At 38.9% G+C, this 20156-nt stretch overlaps 1 protein-coding gene across 1 annotated transcript in view; it reads left to right on the top strand.

Annotated features, from left to right (window-relative positions):
- Positions 1–20156, top strand: part of adgrv1 (adhesion G protein-coupled receptor V1) — a gene marked incomplete at both ends in the record, with an annotated part of 86688 nt that overhangs the window by 46910 nt on the left and 19622 nt on the right. The window contains 2 exons of the mRNA XM_079251684.1: positions 14669–14785; positions 19061–19239. Coding sequence (XP_079107810.1) covers positions 14669–14785; positions 19061–19239 — 296 coding nt within the window. The remainder of the gene's footprint in view (positions 1–14668; positions 14786–19060; positions 19240–20156) is intronic.

The raw sequence follows: 20156 nt of genomic DNA, 5'->3' as shown, positions 1-20156 counted from the left end.
CATGGATGTGAACACAGATAATCAGATGTCATTTGTTGCGTAGTTTGCGGGCCACTGCGTCCTGACAACACAACCATGCCCACCCGCATCCATGCCCATTAAAAACGCAAGCTGTCACATAACCATTGAGTGAGATAGATATGTAGCTACAGGTTATTCTCTCTGCTGGTTCCGATCATGTGTGTGTGTGTGCATGTGCGTGAGTGGATGGGGGACTGGTAATTTTCCACTGGTCCACCCTCTCTTTGGCTGACAAACACAAGCACTTTCTAAAGCAGACCTTGGGGGCTAGCTACCTCAGACTTGACCTGTTTATGGCCCAGGCAGAGCCCCTGAACCTGAAGAGGTTTTGGATGGAAAATTCCATCCTGTTCTCTTCCTAAGACCTTCTTCCTCGAGTGTGTATGTGTCTTAGATAGTGTATAGCTTCAGCATAGTCTGTGTGATTCTGTGGCCTTCTAATCAAGGTTTGTTGATGAAAACTTGCAGTTGAAACTTTAACTGAATGTACACTTTCGTATTAAGATATATTCTCCAGTTGGTCAGCTTGTGACCCAAATCTTCTGGATGAAGTTGTGGTCTCAGGATGCAGAATGCACTGAATAAAAAATGATCAACTGACATTGCCTTTATTGAACTATCCCTTTTTATCTAAAAAACTGATATGACTGAAAAATCTCTGGGAGAGGTGAGCAGATTTGTTTCTAACATCTTTGTGTCCAGCACCTCTACAAGGTGATTACTTTTCAGAATCATTGTGGACTAGATTATTACTTGACATTGCTGAGGTTTTATTTCCAAATCAGAAAAATCTAATTTTACCTCTTTGGCTTACTAACTTTTCATTTAAATTAAATCAAATCAAATCTGTTGATAGAGAACTTTTTGTATAAAAAGCAACACAAACCCAAGTATATAGCAGAAAATTAAATACACACCTCATTGTTGTCATTATTATTTGCACACAATCACATGTGCACTCATACACACAATGTCCATGTACACTCCTCCTACCCCTACCTCATTTGACATGAACATGAACATGAACTCCCATCTCTTTTTACTGTCTCTTAACTGAATGTTTGTATAAAAATGTAAACCGACATAAAAATCTGATTTGACACTGGTGAGGAAATTATATCTGAGGCATCCATTTACAGTGGAAGCCAGTCCACTCATGAACACAAAGGGTGCCACCACAAGAACCATCCAGATCATGGGAGGCAGGAGTCCACACCGCAGATAGGGTTGCTGTGCAGGACCCTGCAGTATCCCAAACAAGACCAATCACTGCAACAACCCTGTAAAATAAGCAGGCAAAGCTCCCAATGTGGAGCATCTCTGAAGGAAAACAGATAAGAGACAAGAACAGATAAAAGAAACACGAATAAAACTACAGGTAAGGAAATTAAATTAAATTAAAATGAAAGCCAATAGGCTGACAAATAGGTAATATATACATAAAAATAAAATATTGACTGTCTCTGCAGCCCTGAGATTCCCTGGCAGGCTTTTCCACAGTAAGGACTAACCAGAGGTTTTAGTTCTGACTTTTGAAACAGTTATAAGGTCTTTAGGATCTCATGGTTTCTGAGGGCTCATCATTTAAAAGGAGGTTATATAAATGAGAAGACTGAAGACCATTAAGATGTTTATAAACTACTTAAAGAACCTTGCAGTCAAGCCTGAGATGTACTGGGAGCCAGTGATTTTGTAACGCGTGTAATTTGTTCCTGCCCTCTGGTCCACAGAACATATGCTGCTGACTTCTGGAGTAATTGGAGGTTAGAAATACCCTTTTTAATGTAATTTACTAGAAATGAAAGCGATGCAGCAGCAAGAGTTTGGAATAGGGGGAACTCTGGTATTGTTGGGTTTGTTTTGTTTTTTTTGTTTGTTTTTTTGTTTTTTTACTCCAATCCTGTTTTTAAGACATTTTAAATGTGTGGAATAAAAACCCAACTCAAAAATTCTAAGTTTTAGATAAATACTTTCTCTGGTCTTCAGGACCAATAATTAAAACCTCTGATTTGTGCTGATTAAGCCTTAGAAAGCTCTGCCATCCACGACTTTATATCTAAAATACAGTTTGAAAGGATGCTAATTGTTTGTAGGTTATCAGGAGACATGCTGGTGATTGATCCCATTCCTCCTGATAACATCTCCAAGTAGCAACAGAGTCGAACTGAACCTTGATTTTATGGATTCTAAAGGAGCATGTATCTACCCCTTCAAAATGTCGTCTATCTGTGAGACAGGTGTAAAGCTATTAAAGAACAGTACCTGAGAGGCCCACCAGACTTCTTGATCTGTTTAATCAAATTAGGCATGAAATGCAGCACAAAGATCCAGCAACAGCAGGACAGATATTTCAGAGGCTCCATGCTAAGCCTTTTGTCATTACTGATCTTAAGAAGGGCCGTATCAATACTGTGGTTTGTCCTAAAACTAGACTGATATTTTTCAAAAATCTTTTGTTTATTATAAACTCTTGAAATTGGATAAAAACTTTTTTTTTTTCAATCATCTTACTTAAGATGGTAAGTTGGATGCAGGTCAGTAACTATTAAAAATAGTTGGGTCAAAGTTGCTCTTCTTCAGATGGCCCCTCTCCTCTGCCATTTTACAGGCACATGTGAAGACACCTTTCTCAAGACAGTAATTTACTATGTTTAAAAGCTCACACTCAAAGAAATGTTATTAAAACTGTGTGAGAATTGGGTCTAACAGGCAGGTTGTTGGCTTCACTTAGAAAAAAAAAACACAACCAAGCATCTTTGCATTACCCTGGGAAAAAAAAAACTACCCAATACTTCTTCCGGTTAAAGCAATGCATCAACTTCTGAAGGGGCCTGTGAAGTCCTCACATGTAGTGTCTGCTGCAGGCATGGAGGACTTATTCATATCTGTGTTTATTAAAATATCTATTGTTTTAAAAATGAATTTGGGATTATCTTTGTTGTCTTCAGTACCACTGGAAAATTGAAGCGCATCTACAATTAGCATCCTGGACATCTCCTTTGCCAGAAACTTCCAGACGCATTCTTACCTCATAAGATTATTTTGTTTCCCCACAGACCCAAAACAGCAATGTTTCGAAGGACATCCAAAGTCTGTGTTTGAAAGGATTTGTCTGCATCCACACCTTGCTAAACTATTAGGCTTCCATGTCACCTCTCCGCCAGTCAAAATAACCTGTCTTTGGTAGATAATAGTTAATGTATGTTGTTAAGACATTTTCCCCAGTTTTGCCTCTTTAAATACAAAGAAGACACTGAATCATGAGTTTTTAATTGCAGGTAAAGTAATTAGTGACAGTACCGTCTCCCATACTGGTGGGTCTAAGCCTTGCTCATGCTTCGCCTCTGGTTTGAACGGTCCGATTTTGCTCCAACCCCATGACAGAGAAAGCTTTCTTACGTGAGGTGGCTGCTATTAGTCACTGACTCTGCCCTGTGTGTAGAGAAAATTGAAGCTGCCAGGGTGATTAATTTCACAGTGCAACAGCTAGAGAGAACAAGAATAACATCCTGGCTTTCCATAGAAGGGTAAGATTGGGTGGGAACCATTGAGAAGGTCTCTGGTTCAGTTTGGCTTGGTTTTCATCTCTTTAATGTGTGACCAGAGATTGTCACACATTACAGAAGATGAAGAAGATGAGCAAACTTATTGCATAAAAATAGAAAAATGCATAAACCTGTTTTATATGTCCACATCAGTAAGCACAGATGTCAGGGAACATGCAAAAGGTCAAAACTCAAGGAAATAAATGACTGTCAATGTTCACAGGAATGTAAAGGGGAAGCATAACAAACAAGTTAGTTAAACATGTTGGAAGTGATGTTTAAAGAAACCTACTAATAACACGGAGCTCCCGCTACAAGGATACAGACGCCAGACCTCCTGCTGAGGGGATATTAATGATTTTTCCTATCCACCACCTTTCGGGAGATTGGTTTCACTCTGATTTTGGCTGTGTGAGAGTTTGTCCCATCGGAGGTTATACAGTAACAGCTTTTGGCAGTCATTTTGCCTTTCCCTCAGCAAAGAGCTGGTATTTGTCTCAGTGGAAAGTTACCCATGTACTCAGTATTAGTCATAGTTTTATTTAATTCTATGCTAGAAAGGCCTTAGAAAAGTACTTTATTTATTTTTGGTGGGCAGGTTGTTGCAGTCATTTGTTTTCTTTGGAGAAATCTTTGGATGACAGTAATAGAGAAAAGGAAGATTTGTTATAATTTCCAATCTGATACCAAATTGAGTAAATAATTCCCTGTCTTTAAATGTGCAGATGTGCATGCGCATTTTGCTATCTTATCCAAAAAAATTCCATATTACGGTGCTTAATGGTTTTACTTTGGAAGACTGTTTAATCAGAATAGGATGTTGGACCTAATTTTATCTTTTTTATTTATTTGCTATAATGGAGTTTCCTGTTTCTTCCCTTTCTGTCTGCAGCTATTTCCTAAGCATTAAATGTGCATGTTTACATGCATGCATGTGTACACCCAGGTGCTTATGTGGGAAAAGACACATATTCCCATCTCTGCTGCAAACAAAACAATTTAAATTGTCATCCATTGTGGTTAAATGACCCATCGCGTCATACAGGCCCCCCAGCTCATGAATGTTTACTCTATTGGTATTGCTGCTTTATTCCAGTATCTGGGAGGTGTTTAGGTGACTCTTAGTTCTGGCAATAAAGGATTTCCTGTTAGTTCTGGGACTAAATCCAGCATTCAGAAGTCTGCTCTTTTGTCTGCCAACATACATAAACATTTCACTATCTTCTTTCCTTTTTATGCAACACCCTCTGCCGTCACTTCCCATTTCTGACCAGAATACAGAGGCGTTGTGATTGCTTTTGGGGTTTTAAAAAGTTCCTTTTGGCCACCTGTGGGTTACGTAGGAGGTTTAGGTTTTACATATGAGAATTTCTCAGCTCTCAAACAAATGCTGAATTGCACAATCCGTGAACTTAATATTCTTGTGTAGAGCGTAAATCAGTAAACACAGAGTTTGCGTGTGTCTTAGTGTATGTGCACTTCTCTTCCTGACGTCAGAGAACATGCTTATCTTATTTTAGCCTGGGCTTTTTTTGTCTGAAAGATTTTTAAAACAAAATGGAAAGCCCTAAGAAAGGAAGGGGTGAGAAATTAAATAATGTTTCCTTCTCTTGCTCTCTGTGCTGCTTCAGATAGAAATTTTGTCGGAATTTTGCTTTGTTTTGTTTTTTCAACATTTCAACAGAAGTGAGCATCCTTACAAAGAAAGAAAATAACAGAATGTCCTTGATAAGAATTTAATGTCAAATCAAACCTGTTTACTGTCAGCCTATCACTATTGACAGAATGGTGATGAACGGGTATAAAATATCAGCAGTCCAGGCTTGTGTTATTGCGTGTTTGTGCAGACAACACAGTGGAAAGGTGAAGACAGCCGCTGGGGGGACTCAAATTACGTTCTGCTGGCTAATCCCACGACTCCTGCTTTGTATCGCCCTGACTCCTGTCCTCATAGTCTGATCCACTGCTGATCAAGTCAGAAGCATCTCATTTCTCTGACCTTTTTCTCTCATAACTGCTGTTTAAAACAAAAAAAACTTTGGCATTTGTAGCTTTTTCATGTCGGAAGTTGGCCCATTTTTTTTTCTTCTGTTTTTTTAAAGCTCACTTACATTTTATATAAATATATATATGTATATATATATATATATATATATATATATATATATATATATATATATATATATATATATATATATATATATATACATATATATATATATATATATATATATACATATATATCAAATAATTATGAGTAATGTCCCAATTTATTATCTGTCTCAGACTGCTGCTAGCCTGAGCAGACAGCAGCAAAAGATTATTTCACTCACCCCCCCCCCCCCCCCCCCCACCTACCACCACTGAGATCACTGGGAACATCCTGTGTGACTCATCAGGTTGACCATGAAGCCTTTCCATAAACTGATTACAGACACTCAAGATCATCAGTAGTGGAATAAAAATTAATGTAAGCAGGTAACCAGTTGGGCTTTCTGTCAAATAGCTTCAGATCTAAAATTACTTCCCTTTTTCTTGTTTTTTTTTTTTCATTCATTTTAAACTAAACAATGACTCAGCATATGCATATGCATTGCATTGCTTCGGTTGTCCCGCATCTGATGTTACATGGAGCTGTGACTTTAGTGGTAAAGGTTCATTTTCTATATCGCTTAGTCAAAATCAGGGTCATGAGGAAGCTGGAGCTGTCCCAGCAATAAGCAGGCATTCAGACATCTCAGACATTGAGACCTTCAGTTGGTTTAAATGATGTACTAATCTAAAGAGATTTTATGCAACAGGTAGTCAGATTATTTTAATTGTTGATGGCTTATTTTTGTATGCTTTATTAAAAAAGAAAAAAAAGGCAATGCAGAGGCTTTAAAGAGGAACATACTTGGTGTACAAGTCATTTCTGCTCAATCATGATTCATTATGTTGTTGTTGTTCAAACAGTTATGTTTATGTGTCTGTTGTCACCTCTTTGTTCTCTAGAGAGCTAATCTGTTAATATCCAACAGTACAGGAGCTTAATTAATGTTATTGGTCATCAAACCATCTGCTGTGCTTTAGCAGACTCTGACCTTTCTGGACTCTGGAAGTTACACATTCATCTTTTCCAAATCTGTGCTGTCGTGACAGCTGGTGAACCTTGAATTGCATGAACTTTCCTCTATTTCCTGAAAAAGCATGAGGACACAACACTCATTTAACAGTTGATGGAAAATTAGAAAGAAAAAAATATTTACAAGTTATGGCCAATATCTTACTATTAATGCTTTTATTTTCCTTTTTACTTATTTTCTTTTCTGACAGCTGTTATTTATAATTGTATTGTATATTTAAATCATAATACAGTTTAATATCAATATGGATGCTCAACAAAATAAATTAATTTATAGATAACATATTTCAAATCAATGTTTCAAAGACTCACAAACCTTGGCACTAACTAACTAAACGATTGTCTGTTAACAAAAACGTTGTATTTATTGCCTGTTTAATCAGATAAAATGATTCAACTAGCAGATGCTTGTTCTGAAATGTGTCTAAAGTGTAATAAGAAGCAATGCTGGTTTCCCTGCTCCAAGAAAACCTTTCACCTGATTGCGTGGTGTCACTAAGTTGCACTTATTCAACCAGGACACGCTGAGAATGAATGATAGAGCCTCTCCAAATTCTTAGTACCCTGCTCTATTTTTGTAGTTTCAATGTTTATCCTGGCAACATTTGATGTGTAGAGTTGACTGAACTTTGGAGGTTTGGGATGCATTTACCCTGAAACTATTAAGGTCAGTGATGTTGCTATTATCGCTGGATGTTTCCTGTGGTTTTTCTAGGTTAGGTCAAACAGGAGATTTCCCAGTTTTTGAGTCATGTGAGGCAGAATTTATATTTTTTTCACTTAGTTTCAGTGTTAGGATGGCAGTATGTTAACCTGACTTGATCAAGACCTTACTGACAGCTATCTGCCAAGTTACAATGTCACAGAGAAAGGTACTGTGTGTGTGTGCGCGCGTGTGTGGCTTTGGGTTTTGTGTGCATGTGTGATACAGGCTTAACATCCTGAAATAGATATTTAGAGCCGCCTGACTTCCTGAGGGCATCAGGAAGTGTTGAACAGAGGAAGGGAAAGGCGTGCAGTGAAATCTAAGTGAGATGTATTTATGATACTTCTTTTGTTTAGAATTCCTTCTCAGTTCATTTTTGGCTCATCTTGAAGCACAATAGTTCCAGAGTTTGATTAGATAACTGAGTTCAATATGATGACTCTGTTCTGTGTTACTTTGATTGTAAGTGCTGGAGGAACATTTACAGTAGGCAACAAAAAATGGAATGAAAAAGTAAAATGAAAAATGCACACGTCTTGCAATCCTTTGCCTCTAGGGGTCACTGTAGCTCCATGGCCAGAGTCAAGTTCAACAGTAGCAGGGATGAAGTTCCTGATCGATGGATCCTCTGGGAGCTGCTTCTTTTTATGACCTAACCCTTTCTGGAGCTCACTAAGAAAATTGCTGCACAAAAGGAAATTGTCTGATTCAAATCATCCAACTATTAATTATTTATATGAATCCACCTGTAAAGATGAAACCTGCATGACTTATCTCATTGCAACACAGTTCTAGATGACCCATCAGAATAATATATAACAGATCAATTTTCACAGCTCAATGCAGAAAGTCCATAAACAGTTCAAAGTTTAATTAAAATGGGATTTGAGCTAAAGTCTTACATTAATCTTATTTAATTTAAAATGAGGTCTACCAAAAGTAAATAAAGAGGACTAGCTGAGACATGAAGAGGTACATTACATTTCAGCTCTGATTCTAATGAAGCCTAAATCTTACAGTGTGACATCATCGCACAGTGCACAAATTGATTCGCTTCGTAAGCCGTCATTGATAGACACAGGATCTCTCTTGCATCGACAACCTGTTGTGAATAAAGCTACTTTAGTAATTAAGTCTCGGTATCTGTTCTTTGTGGCAGTAACCCCCTGATACACACATGATAACGGAAGCATTAAAATAATTCTGGCATGGAAGTGGTGCAATAGCTCACAATAGAAAAAAACTGCATAGTTCTTCATCGTCATGTCTGTTATGTAACTTACACGGCACTATCTTTATCATGTCAGTGTACTTATGGGTATGTTATAAAATATGTGAACCACTGTGGTCACTCTTTTCTGCCTGACTGTTGACACGGTGCACATCATCGTGCAGATGCATTTCAACGAGACTAAGACAAATGTTCTGGTTTCCGCGTTCTGCATTGCAAAATGTAATCTCCTTTCCCAGAATAGAAAACAAAAAAGCCCGACTGTGCTTAGCAATCAAAACTTAGCAGAGGGACACAGAGAGGCTTGTGGCACAGCAAAACAGACCCATTGAGTGTGTGTATTCAGGAAGCTGACCTTGAACAGCTGGTTATTGTGTTTTTATAGCTTTGCAGATGCACATAATTCTGTGTGGGAGAGAGTGTGTGTGTGTGTGTTGTGGCTTGCAATAAGATCTCTGTTTGCTTTCTGTGACTGCTTTGCTCCACATGTTGAGGAAGGAAGGAGTCATCTTGAAAACAGCACTGATGCTCCTCTACAGTCTGACTGAGAGAAAATAGAGGCCTGTTGGAATGCAGCTAAATGTGCATCACGTGGGTGGTACTGCTTAGTTTGTCTGTATGGAGGAGTTTGCAGTTACTGCTAGTGTCTTTGTGAGCAGTGAAAGGGGTATGCTGCAACAGCAAAAAAAAAAAAAAAAAAAGCATTGTGGATAATGTCTGTGTATGTGTTCTCAGAAATACTCATTCTCTAAAACAAAACTTGCACCAGCATCAAAACAAACCTGGGTTGTCCTTTATTTAGATATTGTCTTGGGTTGAAATAACGACACTAATGACACTGTAAAGTTGTTGACACTCTTAGTTGGGCTGTCACATATTGTACTGACACTTCTTTGGCCAAGATTGTGATGAAACATGTCGGTTCGCAACCGACGCCCATTTATTCTGTCAATATATCAGTTGTTCCCAGAATAGAGAAAAAAGCTTTTGATAAAGTCATGCAATGCTATATGCAAGAACATAGACAAGCTATTGGAATGTAGCTGTGTGTATTCACGTAAGCAGGTGCAGATGCAGTGTTGTGGTTGTTTATACGTGAAACACACCAGAGGGGGTGGGTGTTTATTTGCCAACAGCTTGCTCAGCAAGCTTGCTTCAATCCAAGAGTCAACCCAAAACACCAGTGAACTTTATGTCTTCAGCTTGACCTTATGTAATTCAACTACAGCTGGAAAACAAATCTAGATAACACTTAAGATGCTTACAGTGAGCTGGTGGAGGCTCAAATGATAGAAAATATTATTATCGTGCTGATTGGAGACTTGTGTAAAGTAAGACTGAACCAGTTTCTCTCTGTCATCCCTTGACTTTTTGTTCTTTAAATTAATCTTACGCAATCGTTCTCTATGTCTGGTCAGCAGCTGTGAAGTCAGATCAGTTTTGTCTCCTCTTTGTCCACAAAAACTGTCCCACTAACCCAGCTATCAGCCATCTCCTTATGACCTTCGTCTTGGAACTGGCAACCCCCTGTGTTTCACATGCAGGAACTGTGAAACTGAAGGCACGTGAGGAGACTGATGATGCTCGGACGTACTGAGTTTAGTAATGAGAAAAGTAAAATGGTGTTGCCAGTCACATTCCAGCTTAAAGGGATCTGAAGTGGCCTTTTGTGTACAGTTTCTGGACGTTTTAGCCAGCTTTGCTCATGTTTCTTTTTCTGAATTTCTCAGCTATGGATGAAGAAAGACAATCCATTAGTGACATGGGAACCTAAATCTTTGTTGTTGTTGTTGGTCTTGTTGTGAGGCATGGTGTGGGAGAGCAGTGGTGAAAGAAGGGAAAGGTGAAAGATAACCTCATTCATATTTCTCTCTTTCTTCTCTTTATCTCCCTGAACAAAGGCAGAAGCGGAAACACCCAGGATGCAGGCTGATGCTGGAGCCAGCTAGATCAGACCGGTAGCTGTTAGAGAGAAGGGGGAGGTGAAGCAAAAAGGAAGGAGTAAGAGGAGGAGGGGGGAGATGAAATGAAGGGTGGAGCAAAGGATTGAGTTAGGGATAAAATACCAAATAGAGAGGCAGAAAGAGAGAGGATGTGGCATGTAAGTGTTTTGGTCAAGTTTAGATGGACAGTCTGTCAGGCAGACAGCTGAGACCCCACTCCCTTTGTGATGTAATGCATCAGCCACATGCTATTTTTAGCCACATTTGTACTCGTAGCATCAGCACACAGGCCTATTGATCAGCTGCACAGCTCCATGGGAGGATGAGCTGCAACCAGCAACAGCTTGAAGCAGCTCCATCAAGTTTGGATATTTTCTCTGTAAGGGCTTGATGTCATAGTATTTATTAGATTTCTTTCAAATTTAAATTTTCTTTGCTTCTACATTTTTAAATTATTTTAATTTTTTCTTCAATTGACTTCACTGAGATTGTCTACTGCCAGCTTATATGCTTCACCGACACTGAATAAAGTTAACAAATAAATATTTAGATTCTTTCACTGGATTGTCAAATCAAGTGAAATAAAATAATGTTGACAGAGTTGCAATAATCCACAACTCAGCAATATATCTGAGGAAAAAATAACCAACACAATTGACCACATTCTGCTATGGTTTCTGGGTTACAGAACAGGTTTTCTGACTGGACATCCAGTTGAGCGGGTACATGAGTCGTTCACTTCTATTCCATTTTCATCCCTTTTCATATTTCTTACTGTCTTTTGCTCATTGGCAGCATTTTTTTTTAACACTGAGCTGATAACTTATATTTTCGTATGATACAATAATTTATTAGCAAGCATTAGGGTTGATGAGCTTTGGTGTTTCCTGTTTTACCTGGGAGAGAACAAGCACACGCAACTCATGATTCGGTAACTTATATTTAGTTCCTGCACCACTTTCCAGTCTGTAGCCTGAAGGTCCAAACCTGTTGAGTCCTGATTTCTTACACAATAGAAACGTACAGCAAAGGACACTGGCAAACACGTTTGTTAGGAAAGAGCGAAAAACTTTCAATCCTGTTACATCTCAACCCAGCTTACACGTTCATGCAGCCGGTCACATTGTAATATTGACACATACTGTATCTGTTTATTTTCACAATGGACTCAACAGAAACCATCATATCCTAATACCTACTTAGAAACGTCTTTTAAAGGCCACATCCATGTCTGTTCCAGTCCTGAAGCCCAGAAGAACTGAGTCTAAAAGGTTTCAATACCTGTAATCTTTTCTTTCCGTGAAGTTATCTTCGTAAGCAATAGGTGCCATAGCTACACCACTGATGACCGGTGATATGTTTTTCTTTGTTAAAGCATGTGAGCTAATCCTTACAACTTCTTATTTTGTTACCAATACTCATTTGTAGGATTAGTCTCTTGCCTCACTCTTAAGTTAAATGCTTATTGTTTGTGGCGTCATTTCAGTTTGGTAGTCCTGCATGCAATTATCATGAAAGTTGGCTCAAAAGAGGCAATCACTGCAAGCCTGTCTTTTTTTTTTTATTATTAGTTATTAGTTATTTTATTATTATATCTGCTAAACAACTATTCTAAAACAATGTCTGATTTTCGTGGGTTTATTTATAGTACATCTCTATTATTAATTCAGTCAGTTTCAAGGTATTTCAGTGGTTATTGTGTGGTACCAACAACTGTGCAGTAGCCAGACGAGCTATGACAAGAGAGCATTATGTAATGAGTACAAAAATGATTGTCAGATCAAGTTTCCTTTAGCGTTCACATGTCTGTTAATCTGATGGCAATAAGATAAGGAGTAAAGCAGTGGGGCGGCTGTAGCTCAGGAGGAAGAGCAGTTGTCCTTCAACTGGTAAGTTGGGGGATCGATTCCAGGCTTCCCCTGAAAAGCCAAAGTGTCCTAGGGCAAGACACTGAACCCCAAACTGCCCCCCGATGTGCCTATCGGGGTATGAGTGTGTTGAGTGAGTGTGTGTGCGAATGGGTGAATGTGACAAGTAGTGTAAAGTGCTTTGAGTGGTCTGTATGACTAGAAAAGCACTATAGAAGTACAAGTCCATTTACCATTTAGCAGACATAAAATATTATCTATCATGTCACATGTTGACAAAGCTAACACTAAATTCCTCCGGCAATGCATACTTCTTTATCTAGTGTTTGATGCTGACCTGAGCCACATAGTTACTTGCTCAGGACACAACGCACCCAGGAGTCAAACATCAAGGCTCCTGCACATCTGGAGAACAGCCACGTCTCTAAACAGTCTATAACACATACTTTTTTCAGCCCTTTGCCATGTTTTTTTTTGGTTTGTTTTGGATTTTTCTTTTCATTTAAATCATGGCAAAAAGTTTAATCTTGATGTTCTGTCACAAGAAGACTAAATTTAAGTGAGCGCATTTCTCAAAACAACCTCAAATCTAGATGTGTTGTAGACAACAGAATCCTATTGAATCACCACATTTAATGATTTAAAGGAGTGTAGTGAGCTGATGTGAGTGAAGACACGACCTGTGCACATTTACATGTTCTGCATGCTTTGCTATGACTGAGTCTTTTGCAGTTTATCTTTTCATTTCTCACTTAGAAATGTCTGCTTTCAAAGCTCTTCCAACAATAGATGTGTGTCATACTGTACCCTCTGCCAAATTAGCTAACTCTGCCAAAAAAAAAAAAAGAAAAAAGCTACATTGCATAATCTTTGTTCCCATAGGCTACCTGAACAGCCTCTCAGTTCAGACAGGATTCCAGGTAGTCTGTGCACAAGTTCCCCTCCCTTCCTGTGCTCTTCCTCCCACCCACATCCTTCAGGCAAGGCTTAGGGTGTGTATGGTAAAGTGACTCATGATTATTAATTTGTCTTTTTTCAAAGATGCAAAGAAAGTCCCTGTGTTAGTAAAACCAGGAAAACCCAGGATTGGAAATTTTGTGTTTTTTCTCAGTTATTTAAAAGAGAAACAATTTAGGAAAGAGCAGTAGAAAGAAATAAAGCCCGAGAACACACTGAAGAGAAGGACAGTCGTGGTGGGACTATTTTTTACATATACCTGCACAAACAGGTGGTTTAAACAATGGGGGTACCTTTCAAAGGGCTCTCTAGTTAAACTTAATGCCATCTTCCTTTAATGAGGTTAAGATGCTGCTTAAGGGCAAAACATTTTCAGTCAAGACCTTTCTTTGTATGTATGCAAACATATAAGTACCAGAGTGCACAGAGTACAATGTAACGCGCATTTGACTCCAAGTTATCAGTGTGTCAGCACCTCCTTTCTCCTGCTTGCTTATATTCACCTCCTTTTTTGCTCCACGCTGCTGGAAGCTAGCCAACAGGCTGCAGGTTGCATATCAACTGCTTGGCTGCAGTAGCACCAAAGGTGAATGAAACTCTCTGATGGACAGCACAGATGCAGCATTTTATGCCACTCTCATGGGTTTTCTACACTACTGCTTCCTATCTCACAAACCGGTTTAGACCGGTGTGTTTCCATCTCAAAATGCTCTCGCTCTCGATGTCTCTCTTTCTCTCGCTGTCGCTCTCCCAGCTTCTCTTACTTTTACATACACATTTTCAATAAGCTTGTTTTATTAAGCCAGGATTGTGCGATCCCACTTCCTTACATTTATGTGGAAAAATTCTGCACCACCTACACATGTGTGCCAAATGTGTGTGTCTATGAGCTAACATGAAGGTATTTTTAAATTGTTGCTGTTTTCATTTTTGCCTCCACAAACTCTTACTGCATGGTGATGTAACAGGTCTGCAGAAAAAGATGTTTATTCTGCAGAGGAGGCGGGGGGGGGGGGGGGGGGGGGGGTTGATTCTGATATCTCCTTTAAAATGGTATCAACCATAAAACTAATAAAAATGATGCCACGTGCTAAACAATTCGCTGACACACCAAGAAGTGCCTCACCTGTATGCAGTGGTTATGCTAAATGCCAGTGGTGTATGAAAAGAGAAAAATTGTGAGCATGAATTAAAACAAAAAAGTCCCTGTGTCTTTTATTTGTCAGAAGGAGAAAGGGTTCACTAATGTGTATTTTCTCTGTTTACTCCACAGATTTGTTTCCTGGTGTCAGCTTTTCGGGGCAGAATATTCTCAGAGGACAGCTGTGCTACTCTGGCGCTCTTCTCTCACTATTTCCATCTCAGTCAGTTCTTTTGGATGCTCATACAGGTAACATCAGAATAACAAGAAATGCACAATACATTTCAGCTACTTGAGCTTGATGTACGACCTGTCCAGGCCCAGCGATTGCAGGGATAGGCTCCGGCTTCCCCGCAATCTTTAAAAGCAGTTAAGAAAATGGGTGGATGGATGGCGCTTGATGCAGCATTATTCCTACATAGCATGTAGAAATTGTAGAAATATTATTTTGTGAACTGTTTGCCATTGTGTGGGAGTCTGGGTTAGATTATTACCCTGTTTTATTTTTTTCATTTCTGCTTCTGAAAAAAACACATGAGATGATGATTGTTTATCTGCTTCTTTGATGTCAAAGTATGTAGCTGTGTCTGTTCAGTTTTTTTTTTTGTTTTGGTTTTTTTTTGCTCATCATTTTGTTTCTGTGGTTATTTATTTGTTAGGGTTCTTTTTTCTGCAATCAGCAACAGGTGTGTTTATTACCTGAAGAAATGGGAATTCTAACAAGTATTTTTCCTTTTGCTAAACGTTAAAGCTAAATGTCCCTCCCTCTTTCTAATTTTCTCCTAATGTGGCACAGAGAATGTTCCTATTCTTAGATTTTATTCCTTTAAAAAAAGAGTGTGTGAGCATTTAAACTCCATTCCTACAGCACAAGACAAGGCTGTAAGATTAACATACCAGATTACTGCATAATATGACCTCTGAAGTCAAGCTGGTGCCACTTAGTAGCACCTCAACCCTTCTCTTAACCATGTGACCCACATTTTGTTTTGCTCTAACAGAAAGGCAAATTAGGTCATGATATAGAAAAAATATTTTCATCATACACATTGAAGAATATTGGAGCATTGAAAATCTTTCCTACGGCTGTTTTGTTCCTTCAGAGCAACTAAAGAGGACTTGTGAGCACAGGAATGTTGTGAACATTAGCTAGATTCTTCAGTAGCCCGCCGAGTGCTTCATTATTGACCCAGTCTATAAACTATTTATTCCTGATCTTCACTCTCCATATCTGCAAGGAAACAGAAGATTTTCATTGTTCATGAAAATTTGATCAATATTAAAAAAGAAAAACAAACAGAAAAAAAACATTAATTTATTCATTTTTTATACCGCTCAGTCAAATTCTGGGTTGTGGAGAAGCAGGAGCCTGTCCTAGCATTCATGGGGCGAGAGGCAGATACAGCCTGGACAAGCTGCCAGTCCATCACAGAGCCATTACAAAATCATTGAAATTTTCTATTAATTTAAAAAATATTTATCTTATCTTTTTTATTTATATTCATTGTTTGTGGCATTCATATTCTTTTCAGAAATGGTTTAAAATAATTTTGTGTGCACTTGTAGAACGGCTGATTACATACGTCGGACTTCAGTAAAAACTTAGACCAAATATTCTAAATTTGTTTTTGTTTTTTTATGTACATTATTTCCATGAATAATATCTTCATGTAATCATTTTGTACACGTTATGTTTGTAGCAAACATAATCAGAGTTTATTAAGTAAACACAATCTTGTCTCGTATATATTATATTATTGGTGAAGTTTTGTAAGATTAGCTTCTGGATAAGCTGATGGGGACCGAACACAACAGGGTTATACTGGATCAAGGCTGTGCAGAACAAGCTGAATGTATTCTGTGTTTTTTATGTCAGGTTAGTTACTGACTGATTTCCGTGACATCTTAAGATTTAAAAGCTCAGGCAAAGGCTTTCATGTGGCTTAAGAAGTGTTTGAATCTGGATGAAATGAGTTATGACGCACAAACTTTTTTTAGATACACACACATGGATTTAGTTAGGATGATAGCAGAGCTGATTGCATCTGGTAGAAGGAAAATAAACAATGATTTAATCCAGACAGAGTTCAAATAGCAGGTGGAGAAAACGGTCACTTTTAATGTGAGGTTTTATTCCTGGACACTCTATGTAGCTCGCTGAAATTGTTGGGTTTTTTTTTTCGTTTTGTTTTTTTTTTTTTATAAATTGTCCTTGTTCTTCCATCCAGGCCTAAAAGCCTTTCTGGTCATGTCTTGACTGTCAGCAGTTATACAAGCTGACCAGGAAAATTTTCCTGCCACTCGATCTTTCATTAAAATATGGCAGGGAAAGCATCCAGCCGTCACTAGAGTCTCTTTATCGACCCCCCTCAAAGTCTCCCCTCCTACTTTTCCCTCCTATCAGTTTGCTACTTGCAGATAAGTGGCTGAAATAAGCAGGTGCCAGCAGCCCATCTCAGACCAAGAGGAAGACTCAAATCAATAACATCAGCATGTGTATATGAAGATGTGGATCTGAAGTAAATGCTCAGGGGAATATGCAAGGGATTAATGCCAATCATTTAATCTCTATCCAGGACAGCCACTTCTTGACTGCAGAGGCTCCAAGAGTCAATAACAGCGTACTTTAAATGTGTGTAGTGTTACATCAGGCACTTTAGCTGCCAGGAGTGGTGTTAATGTTGGCCTTTAGTATGTGCCTAATATTATTACTGCAAGTTAAAAAAAAAAAAAAAATTGGCTCAAGTATCAGTTTTACAACCTTGTAATTAGACAACATGCTGTTATAGTAGCAGATCATTGTACTGAACCGTACGAGTAACAGAATAAGAATGACTACAGGGCTGTTCAGACGAATTTAAAGAAATTTAATTTATTCATTCATTCATTAGCCTAACTGCTTTGTCCGATTAAGGGTCACGGGGAAGCTGGAGCCTTTCCCAGAAAGTCTTTGGGCGAAAGGCAGGGTACACCCTGGACAGCTCGCCAGTCCATCGCAGGGCCACACAACCTCTCACGCTTATACTCACACCTACGGGCAATTTAGAGTAACCAATCAGCCTAACCAGCATGTCTTTGGACGGTGTGAGGAAGCCATGCATACACGGGGAGAGTATGCAAACTCCAATGGCCACTGTCCAAACCTCACCCCAGCTGAGGATCGAACCAGCAACCTTCTTGCTGTGAGGCCACAGTGCTAACAACTATGCCACCGTGCAACCCAGCAGGATTTAATTTACCTGAATTTACTTTTTTTATTTATTTTCCTGAAACACACTTGAAACTCCATCATGAAGGGAATGTTTATAAGCTAATGATATATAGAAGCTCATTTCAGACATGAGGAGGACAGATGAAGAAATAATTTAGCCTAAATTAGTTCTGATTTCAACTTGGAAACATGAAAAGTAATTTAGTTGCAGAAGTAGTATCATTTTGGCTGTTATGACATAGCAGAAGGCTAAAAATGTAAGCAGACCTAAACATAGAAAACCCTTTAGTAAGGCACTAATACCAAGCTACAGCCAAACATCGAGTCATCTTAGTCAGCAGAACACCTGCTAATGTGGGTGCCAGCTCTTTGGCCTGGGATCACAATGTTTTTTTTATCAACAATAAAATGTGGATGGAAACAGTTTAGCACAAAGTTATCTGTTATCCGTTTACCGTGTCTCATAGCCAGGAAAGAGCAGCTCTTATATTCACTCTCTGGCCCCAGGTCAGTGCAGTCAACAACTACAACCAGTTTTGTACTGCATATAATGCATCTGTTTGTGTTTGACTGAGTTCATTTTTGGATGTTTGTGTAGCAACATCTGTTAGGCCATTAGTTCTACTATATGATTATGGTGACAGCTGAGACGGTTATTTTAAGGAAGAGGTCAGCATCTACTAACCTGTTGCATCACAATGCCCTCTGTGCGAATGTCCTGCTAGAATGTATATAGATAAATGCAAACGTCATCAGCTGGTAATTAATGTACTGTATCTGTTGAATTAGCTTTGAGGGATGATACCAAAGTTTGTTTTTCATGTGAAAGTCACTAGTTTGGTTTGGAAATATAACCCATTTGTCATAGGATCAAGGTAATTAGTATTTAACACCCACCAACAAGGACTAAAGACACCCAATTTAGTTTTGCCATTTGTTTTAAAAAGTAAAGAAACCCTCTGTCTTTTCTCTCCGAAGCATTAGTTGTTGAAGTCTTGACAGAGAAGAAGACATTGTGTTTGTATTGCAATCAACAGGTGTTGAACAGCTGCTTATGTAACAATGCACAACTTATTGTATCAGATGGATGAGACGATTAAGCCTGCTAGATTACGAAGCAAAGATTGCTATTTTGGAAATGATGTGACGGCGTTGCATGTCCTCACAAGCCGAGAAAGATTCGTTTTCCAAAGTCCCTTCTGTTTTGAAGGGGAATCATTTTAGTGCATGACAAGTAACTGTACTGGCGCTTTAGCTTTCTTTTTCTGTTTCCCTTCCAGTAATTCAGCTGTTTTCTGGAACTGTTTCCACAGGCCGTAAACTTCTGGCAAGTTCTGGTGATGAATGACGAACACACAGAGCGACGGTATTTGCTCTACTTTCTGTTGGGCTGGGGCCTTCCTGTGCTGGTCATCATCGTCCTGGTCATTGTTTTGCTCGGCGGCTTTGGATGGACCATACACGCTGTGTACGGACTCGTGCAAGGAGACGTGTAAGTTGACAATGCACATATATAGAAATATAAATTGACTTAATTAACCTGAGGAAAGGGAAAGGAATGTGGAATCAAAACACTAAATAAGGAGCCTTTTAAAAGAGTCTGAGTCCCTCTTAGTGACAGCAGTTTCCTTTTTGAGCTTAGGGAAACTCCAGTCCACATGAGAGAAAAAAGAAAACACCTGAGTCAGTGACGTCATATGAGGAGGTAGCTTGCCCAATCAGCTGAACGAATAACTGAAGGAGTTTCAGTGTTTACATCCGTGGCCTCACAGAAACTTGAGTCTTCACCTCGGAGGTGGAGTCTCTTAGAAACCATTTACCATACTGTAAACCTAAAACTGAAGCTGATGAGATCATTTAGTAAAAATCTGCACAGTGCTCCTCATTTAGGTGGGTCCACTGAGGTGTACTTCCAGTATATGTTTGTGCCAATTTTCATGCATGCTAGGTGGGAATGGTGAGTGTTTGTCGTACAAAGTTAAACACAGATGAAGTTTGAACCCTTAAATCACACCTTAAATTAGCCAGTGGTCTTAGGTGTGGCTGTTATCCTTGGGATCAAGTGAGTATATGTGTTTCCTGTGGAAGGGTGGGCGGGTGTGAGACAGTGAGTATACACACGAGAGAGTTCAGGACACAGAGGAGTATTCAGTTTCCCGGAGAGCTTACCCTCCTCTATGAGGGAGTGAGGCAGCCTTTGAATTAATTTATTTCCTCTCTGTTGCTCTTCATCAGAGTAAACAGATTACCTCTTGTTTTCTCACCGCTCCAGCTGTCTCAGTTTCACCCTTCATGCGTAACAAACAAGTGTCAAGCTCAGACTTTAATGTCCGAAAGTATTTTTGTTGTAACTGTAACTGTACATTGTCACTTAAAACACTCTTTTTGGTTGTTGTAGCAACTGTTGCG

This window comes from Telmatherina bonti (assembly GCF_933228915.1).
Source record: "Telmatherina bonti genome assembly, chromosome: 13".
In the NCBI taxonomy this organism is placed as follows: Eukaryota; Metazoa; Chordata; class Actinopteri; order Atheriniformes; family Telmatherinidae; genus Telmatherina; species Telmatherina bonti.
Note: the sequence above shows the minus strand (reverse complement) of the source record. Positions and strands in the feature narration are given on the sequence as shown.